Source organism: Camelina sativa, chromosome 15 (assembly GCF_000633955.1).
Source record: "Camelina sativa cultivar DH55 chromosome 15, Cs, whole genome shotgun sequence".
Taxonomy (NCBI): domain Eukaryota; kingdom Viridiplantae; phylum Streptophyta; class Magnoliopsida; order Brassicales; family Brassicaceae; genus Camelina; species Camelina sativa.
In genome coordinates, this window is record NC_025699.1 from 26,952,493 (window position 1) to 26,961,152 (window position 8,660).

The window sequence follows — 8,660 nt, forward strand, 5'->3', positions numbered from 1 at the left end:
GTAGTTCTATTTCATTTTCGCTTTTGGTCCACTAATTTTATTATATAGTGATAAAAAATAAATAAACAATAAATATCTAAAAAAGAGTAAAATAAATTAACATAAAAGTCTGTGTTAGCTTAAGACACGAAGCCTACGCTACAGCACTAACTCTATTAATTAATTAAAATAATATTTTGAAGAAAAAAGACGCGCGTGGTTCCCACTACCCTCATCTTTGTCCACGTGGCACCCGCGTTGTTTTTTTTTCATTCACTCTTTTCTCTCTCTATCTCTAGAAAGTCAAAAAAAGGAGACAGACAACCAAACACTGCCTTGTCACATCTTTCTCTTTCTCTCTCTCTCTTACCTTTTTTTTTCTGAGTGTTGTGTGTTGTGTTTGGTCGAGAGAGAGAGAAAGAGAAAGAGAAAGAGAAAGCGAGTAAGTCCATATTATTATTTTTTTTTAATCACATGTGCCCACTGTGACTTCTCTCCCTACACGCCACCATCTCCACCACCTCCTCCCTCCTCCGTTCTTCGATTCCCCAATTCTCATACGACCCCTAGGGTTTCGTCTTTTTTTTTTTCTTTTTCTATACAATTCCAAGATTACTTCACCACCACCCTCCCTCCCCGATCTTTTAATAGAACTCAGATCTTTTCCGATTAGTGAATTTTGTTGAGCTGGAGAAGTGTTCTTTGGCTGTCACGAAGAGCCGATGCCGGAAATCGATCTTATGAGAGTCGATCATTGTGTTTCCGATCTGAATTTGGATGCTAAACCTCCTGGTTTCTTCGATTCTGGTGCTGGTGCTGGTGGCTCTGTAGATTTGGATGTGAAGCTAGAAGACGACGAAGTAGAAGAAGAAGAAGAAGATTCGGATTGTTTGAAGAAGAAGAAGAGCGTTGGTCGTTCGACTAGACGTGGTCGTCCCCCGAGGACTTTGGGTTGTAAAGCTTCTTCGTCTCCTGTTTCCAGGAAGAGGAGAGAAGATGAGGATGTTTGTTTTGTTTGCTTCGACGGTGGTAGTCTTGTACTCTGCGATCGTAGGTGAGTGTGTGTTTGTTTTTGAGCTTTTTGGAGAAGTTATTACTAACTACTCTCGAGCTCAATTGAGTAGATTCGTGCTTCTAAAAATAGAAATTTTGTAGTTTCTGATTTTAATTGAGGGTTTCTTAATTTGTCCAGGGGATGTCCAAAAGCGTATCACCCAGCTTGTGTTAAGCGTACCGAAGCATTCTTCAGATCAAGAGCTAAATGGAATTGTGGTAAGTTTTTTGGTTAACATGTTCTTCGAGATGGTTCATTTGAACTCTTTTGGGAGCTTTAATGAGGATGAGGATGTTTTTATTGTCAGGGTGGCATATATGTACTGCTTGTCAAAAGGATTCTTTCTACATGTGTTATACTTGTCCGTATTCAGTTTGTAAGAGGTGCGTTAGAAGCTCAGAGTATGTAGTTGTAAGGGAAAACAAAGGTTTCTGTGGTATCTGCATGAAGACTATACTACTTATTGAGAATGCATCTGATCCTACCAAAGAAAAGGTACTACTACTAGAATCTATATCCACATTTTGATGTTTTCCCTTTTTTACTTAGCAGCACTATATTAATGTTTATTTGTGGGACTTGATTGAGGTCTTTTCTTGTTTTGAAATGTGCTTCTTTTTGCCCTTCAAGCTAAATGTATTACTTGTTATTATAGGTTCAGGTCGATTTTGATGATCAAGGCAGCTGGGAGTATCTTTTTAAGATTTACTGGGTTTCTCTCAAAGAAAAGCTATCGTTAACGTTAGATGATCTTACCAAACCAAGAAATCCATGGAAATCTTCTTCTTCCACTGTTTCTAAGAGAAGAACTACTAGTCGGGTTCACGAAAAGGGCAATGGGGATTCTCCTGAGGTTATGAAAGTAAGCCGCGCTAAAGTAAGGAAGATGGAAACTGTTTCTGCGATTAAGTTGGGTCCTTCTTTGGATAACAGACTCCCACCATTGACTAGTGCCACTTCGTGGGCAACAGATGAGCTCTTGGACTTTGTGCGGTATATGAAAAACGGTGATGTTTCAGTCTTATCAAAGTATGATGTCCAAACTCTCGTGCTAGAGCATGTGAGACGGAATAATCTACAATCTTCTCCTCAGAATTCTGAAATAACGTGTGACGCTAAGCTTATGAGATTGTTTGGAAAGGAGCGAGTGGATCATTTTGAAATGTTAAAGCTTCTTGATTCTCACTTCCTCCATCAAGAGAGATCTCCAGTTACAGATACCTCAGCCGGGGGAGTCACTGAAACTATGTCCTTCAAGGTCGATGCTAGCAGAAGTTGCGATAGGTTGAATACGTCTGAACAGTATCAAGACAGGTTAAATGCATCTGAACAGCGTCAAGTAGGAGAGTCACAGCAATTGAACGTGCACAATAGTCAGGTTAGACCTTCAAGTTCTAATAGCAGAAACCATACCGTTGTAAAACCTGAAACATGCGCCACTGTGTCCAATAAGCCAATTGATGGCTTGGATACGAATATGGTATGGTTATATGGAGATCCAGATGGAAAGATTCATGGACCATTTTCCTTACTGAACCTACGACAATGGAATTCAAGCGGGCATTTCCCACCTGAGCTGAGAATATGGAGGTTGGGTGAACAGCAAAACAGCTCCATACTTCTGACCGAGGCACTAAATGGGCAGTTCCATAAAACAGGGTTATTACAGAATCATTCTATCCCCAAGAAGGAAGTGACAGCTCCTATAGCTAACGATCAACACAGGTCTGTGGCTGTTCCTAAACTAGAGAGTAGAATACTGGACTTCAGCCCCAACTCAGTGTGTACTGACCAGAGTGTCATTTCTAGCAGTAACAGTGTCATCACAAGGATCTCGGATGTGAGTAACAAAAGCGGAAACAACTTTAGCCTCAACGTGCCATTGGACTTTTCTCTATCTAATGAAAGGGATAATGTGGGTTTTGGCTCTCTCTGGAACAAAAGAAAAGTTGAAAGTCCTCTGCTTGTACAAAGCCCTATAAGCTGTTCACTTTCGCTCTCTACATTACCCGGAAACTCAAACTGCTCAATGCCACCACATGAAAGATGGAATGCTAGTCAAACAGATTTAGATGGAAACAGTGCAGCAATGAATGCTTGTAATCAAAACGGTAGTCTTAGCGGCTCAGGTGAGAAACAACAAGTCACGGCTACGGTCCAGTCATGTGGACAGAACTGGAATGCTGCAACTCCAAGCAGTGCTTCAAATGTGTGGGATTCCAACTCGGGTTTGGCGTCTTTCCCAGACAATCAAGAAATAGACTTTTTAGATCTCTTTAGTCCAAGTTTCAAATTCAACTTCGCATCTACTTCCACGGAATGGCAACCGATTGTGGCTGGACCAGACGAATGTGACGAATCAGTCTCGGATCTTTTGGCAGAAGTGGAAGCCATGGAGTCTCAAAAACGTCTTCCTTCTCCAACTTCAACGTTCCGTGGTCCAGAAGAATTATTAATCCGGCACTCGATAAACGATAGCTTCAGCCCTGCTGAAGGACATAGCCCAGCACTAGATGCAAGCAAAGGTGACTCCATGAGCTCCTCCACAAACGATCTGCAAATGCATTCACGATCTAACAGCGTCGTGCATTTTTAGCTCGGTGGGCTCGGTTTCACATAGAGAGAAATCATCATAATCAGGGGCACAGGCTACCATAGATCATCTCCAGTGTCCTAGATTCGTCGTCTGATCGATGGTGGACTATACCCTCTTTTCTTTTTTTGCAGGATTAATACAGAACATAAATAAATGGCAAAATCATCATCATCATCATCATCAGCAAGAATGAAACAAAAAAAGGGAGTGGTGCATATGACGAAGATATATATGATACAAAATGTGTTTCTTCTCGGTATTTTTGGCTGCACCTACCACCATTGTTTTTTTTTTTTTTCTCTCGGTATTTAGGTGTTGTAAACGTTGTCCTGTGTTAAGATTTGCACAGACATACCCAACTTCTGTATTTTTACATTGTTTGTACTTAGGAAGAAGAAGTATCAACAAATTGTTGTCCATGGATGGGGATGTACGTAATCAAAAACATTGTAGGGGTCATGAGCTTATTATTCTATATATATGATAATGATAGTGTAACGTTTCATTCTTATATTTTTGAATGTTTTCAAATCTCTGTTATATCCTGATAAAGTGACAAGTGTAGGTTCGATTTTTTCTCTACTTAGAAAATGAGACGAACTCAATTTGGATTTGGAAACTTTTTTCTTGTTTCTTCGATTTCATTTGTTTGATTGATCGATAGAGATAAATATCTGATTTAATGGTGGAAGCGACGTCGAATATGACGCCGTCGCAGAGATACGCGGCTAGCGCATTGCTCGCGATCGCGCTGAACCAAGCGCAGATCAGCCAGACTACGCCACTCGGAATCCCGGCCACCACAGACCACGACGGAGACGACGGAGAGCCAATCAGCAGCGACGGTGATATTCCTATCTCCGATGACGCGGATCTCTGGGTCCACGAAGTTTCCGGCCTCCTCCGACCCGTTTTCAGGTATGATCACAATGAAATTAGAAATGTTCATATGCGTCTGTGTGTGTGATGTATACATTATTGAGCTGTCTCTGTTAATTTGGTTTCAGATGTCTTCAGATTGATACATCAGCTTGGCATGGCCTTGAGGAGATAGCTGCTTCTTCTCAGGCTAAGGATCACATCGGTGCGGTATGACTCATTTGAATTTCCCTTCGTTTCATGGAACTTGTGTTGAGGAGCTCCTTTTGATTGGATGCTACAATTTGGTTTATCGTAGTTCATCAAGTTACTCTCAGAGGATGCGAGTGATGATGATGATTCTAGTGAAATGGTGGAGAAAGAGACCGCTTTAGCTAAAGCTGCTGAAGCTATGGGTCAAAACATTCGAAGCAGCTCTGTATCTGTGGAAGCTAAGATGGAGAAACATGTTGAATTCGAAAACGAATGCCGTGAGAAGTATTCTGTTCCCGAGGCACAGTCTGACGCTGAGGTTAAGGAAACAGATAGTCATGGGGAGGATGGAAAGAGAGATGGAGGCCACAATCCGGGGATTGTTGAACAAGAGAAGAAACCTGTTGAGGAAGTAGCTTTGCTTAGCCATGAGAGGAAGATTAATGTTCTTTACGAGCTTCTTTCTGCTTGCTTGGCTGATAAATATGAGGAGAATGAGACATGTACAAGGACTAGGAAAGGCTATGATGCGCGTCATCATGTTGCTCTGCGGTTACTTGCCACTTGGTTTGACTTTCAGTGGATTAAAATGGTTTGTCAGAAGCTCTAAACTCCAATCATGGATTTCCTATTTGCGCATTTCAGTTGTGCTGAGAATCTATCTATTTATGTATTTTCTAGGAAGCAGTTGAGACAATGTCTGCATGCTCTGCCATGGCATTGCAACAGTCAAGTGGAAATAAGGAAGAAGAGTCTCTGTCACCAAATAGTGAATGGGCTAAATGGAAGCGTGGAGGCATTGTTGGAGCGGCTGCTTTAACAGGGGGGACTTTGATGGCCATCACTGGTGGTATGATGTATTCTAACTGTTGAAATCCCTTCACACTTTTCGGAAATTAAGACTTTGGATTTGGAAAATGCTAATTCTTGAACTTCTTATTACATATTATATGAAATAGGATTGGCTGCTCCAGCAATTGCTGCAGGGTTCGGTGCATTGGCACCAACACTAGGCACGATAATTCCGGTAATTGGAGCCAGTGGTTTTGCTGCAGCTGCTGAGGCTGCCGGAACTGTTGCTGGTTCTGTTGCTGTCGCAGCATCTTTTGGAGGTAAATAGACCTCAATTTTAGCTTCCTTTAAGTAAAAACATGGATGGAAATGATGATAATTGTATAGTTTCTATATGTGTTTATGAATAGCTGCTGGAGCTGGGCTCACAGGGACTAAGATGGCTAGGAGAACTGGGGACATTGAGGAGTTTGAATTTAAAGCTATTGGAGAAAATCATAATCAAGGAGTTAGTTTTAATTACCTACTGCTGCTATATAGTTTTGCATTGGGACAAAATTGACTATTATCTGTGCCTCATGTTGAAATCTCATTGTTCTGCATTCATCTGGTTTTGAGGATGACGTCCTTCTTTTTTTCTTTTTTTGGTGTAATAGCGATTAGCAGTGGAGATCTTAGTTGCTGGCTTTGTCTTAAAGGAAGAAGACTTTGTAAAACCATGGGAAGGGTTAACTAGCAACTTGGAAAGGTATTAACACGAGTTGTTCTAGTTTATTTTTTTGTGACTATGATTCATAAATTTCATATGTTTTGCTATAATTGCTTCTTAGGTACACGGTGCAGTGGGAATCTAAGAATATCATTGCAGTGAGCACTGCAATTCAGGATTGGCTTACTTCAAGTAATATCATATAGTTTTATCCCATTTACGCTTAATCATGTAAATTTGATCTTTTGGTTATTGCATTAACATCGACATGAAATTGTTGCAGGGGTTGCTATGGAGTTGATGAGACAAGGTGCCATGCACACCGTACTAAACTCGCTTTTAGCAGCTATGGTATGGCCGGCAACAATCCTTGTAGCTGCTGATTTCATAGATAGTAAATGGAGTATTGCTATTGACAGGTAAAATGAAAATATTTTATGATATTGAAATGCCAAATGTGATGCAACCACTACTGCTACTTAAAGTTTATGGCTATTATGTGCCTTTCAGGTCAGACAAAGCAGGAAAACTTCTGGCTGAAGCGCTTCGAAAAGGTTTGCAAGGAAATAGGTACAATTTATTGGATAAATTCCATCAGATCTTTATGATAGGAAGTTGTACAATTAGAATATTACATTAGCATGTTGATTTTTTTATTTATTTTGGAAAAACTTGGGAGGAATTCAGACCTGTGACTCTCGTTGGTTTTTCGCTTGGTGCACGTGTCGTCTTTAAGTGCCTCCAGACTCTGGCCGAGACTGAGAAGAATGGTATATTCTCCCACTCCTATTTATCTTTCTTTGGAACTAACAATTGATTCTTGTCTGAACACATTTTTCACGGTAGCTGAAATTGTGGAAAGAGTTGTTCTTCTTGGAGCGCCAATTTCAATCAAGAATGAGAACTGGCGGGACGTAAGAAAGGTAATGAACCTTCTTTATGAGAGTTCCCTGACATTATGAACAATCGATGTCACAGACTCACAGTAACTAGAAATACGCGCTTCTCGGAATTTAGTGTTCCGGTTTCATCTTATTAGATGAGTCTTTTGGTTGGTTATCAGATGGTGGCTGGAAGATTCATTAATGTTTACGCCACAAATGATTGGACCCTTGGAGTTGCCTTCCGTGCAAGGTATGATGAATTGTTTTTCAATTCCCAGTTTTTAAACTGCAAAAATGAAAACCTGTTTCTCTTCTTAATCTCTGCAGTCTGTTGTCCCAAGGATTAGCTGGAATCCAACCGGTCTGTATCCCAGGGATCGAGGATGTAAGTATCACGTTTTCTCTCCTTGTGTTATATATTTTATGTTCAAGTTAAGTGATGTGAAGGAAATAATTAGACTAATTAATCATCATATTAATTCATCATTTACCTATCAAATAACCCCCAACGTTGCAGGTTGATGTAACAGATATGGTAGAAGGTCACTCATCTTACCTATGGAAAATTCAACAAATCTTGGAAAGACTCGAACTCGACAACTCTTACCCCGTCTTCCGAAACACTCTCTAACTAGACACGACATTTATTATTAGGACCCATATATATCCCATTTTAATCCAGATTCAGTATCAAGCAAAACTAAACATCATCTCCCATCTTGTCGCATTCTCCTAAGGTGCGTATAAATACACTTTCACATCCACGTTCACATTTCCCCCATTTTACAGAGAAATTTCCCTCAGTTTGAAACCTTTTACACGGTTTAATTTTTTACCCGGAAAACATTGGAGAAATTCTGTTGACATAGTTAAGGACTTTTTTGTTCCTTGTACATGTACATGACGATTTTTCAATATATATATATATATATATATATATATATATATTTTTTGTGATTTACTTAATTATTTGATGTAGACACAACTAGAAAAAAAGAAGATAAAACAAGATTTAACAGAAAAACAAAACTGATGCACATTGAAAAGTTAGTTGTAAAGGCAAGTGAGGCGCATGTTAGGCACCGCAATGAGGCGTGTGGCTCTGGGAGCGGTGAGACCCATGACGTCGCTCATGTCAAGCTCACTCGGTGTCATCCCATCAGGCAACTGCCACGTGAAACTGTGAATGATGTTAGCCACAGCGACCTCCATTGCGTAAAGCCCAAGCTGCATCCCCGGACACGATCTCCGACCTGACCCGAACGGTATAAACTCAAAGTTAGTCCCCATAAAATCAGGCATACCCGGTTCCATAAACCTCGAAGGCTTAAACGCTTCAGGTTCAACCCATAGTTTTGGGTCACGCGCGATGGCGAAGGCGTTGATAATCAATCGCGAGCCTTTGGGCACAGAGAAGCCTTGGAGCTTCGTGTCCTCAATGGCCTCGTGGAGGATGAGTGGGATCGGTGGGTGGAGCCTCATGGTTTCTTTGAGTGTGCATTTGAGGAAAGTTAGTTTCTCGAGGTGCATCTCATCCACGCGCTGGTCAAGACCCACGACTTCGGCAAGTTCTTG

At 40.8% G+C, this 8,660-nt stretch overlaps 3 protein-coding genes across 3 annotated transcripts in view; 2 read left to right on the plus strand and 1 right to left on the minus strand.

The window, feature by feature from the left end:
• Window positions 381-4,140, plus strand: LOC104747643 (zinc finger CCCH domain-containing protein 44-like). Its single transcript, XM_010469311.1, has 4 exons — window positions 381-1,033; window positions 1,172-1,251; window positions 1,341-1,528; window positions 1,689-4,140. Exons 1-4 carry the CDS (start codon window positions 702-704, stop codon window positions 3,627-3,629), a joined length of 2,541 nt encoding a protein of 846 aa, XP_010467613.1. The 5' UTR covers window positions 381-701; the 3' UTR covers window positions 3,630-4,140.
• Window positions 4,220-7,980, plus strand: LOC104747641 (transmembrane and coiled-coil domain-containing protein 4-like). Its single transcript, XM_010469310.2, has 15 exons — window positions 4,220-4,547; window positions 4,637-4,718; window positions 4,807-5,292; window positions 5,382-5,550; window positions 5,660-5,812; window positions 5,903-6,000; window positions 6,149-6,240; window positions 6,323-6,393; window positions 6,485-6,620; window positions 6,712-6,771; window positions 6,889-6,971; window positions 7,048-7,124; window positions 7,265-7,335; window positions 7,413-7,470; window positions 7,603-7,980. The coding sequence occupies exons 1-15, from the start codon at window positions 4,312-4,314 to the stop codon at window positions 7,714-7,716; spliced, it is 1,986 nt and encodes a 661-aa protein (XP_010467612.1). The 5' UTR covers window positions 4,220-4,311; the 3' UTR covers window positions 7,717-7,980.
• Window positions 8,045-8,660, minus strand: part of LOC104747644 (cytochrome P450 84A1-like) — an 8,970-nt gene continuing 8,354 nt past the window's right edge. Inside the window, exon 3 of the mRNA XM_010469312.2 lies at window positions 8,045-8,403. Within this exon, the coding sequence (XP_010467614.2) occupies window positions 8,133-8,403 (271 nt within the window). The 3' untranslated portion in view covers window positions 8,045-8,132. The remainder of the gene's footprint in view (window positions 8,404-8,660) is intronic.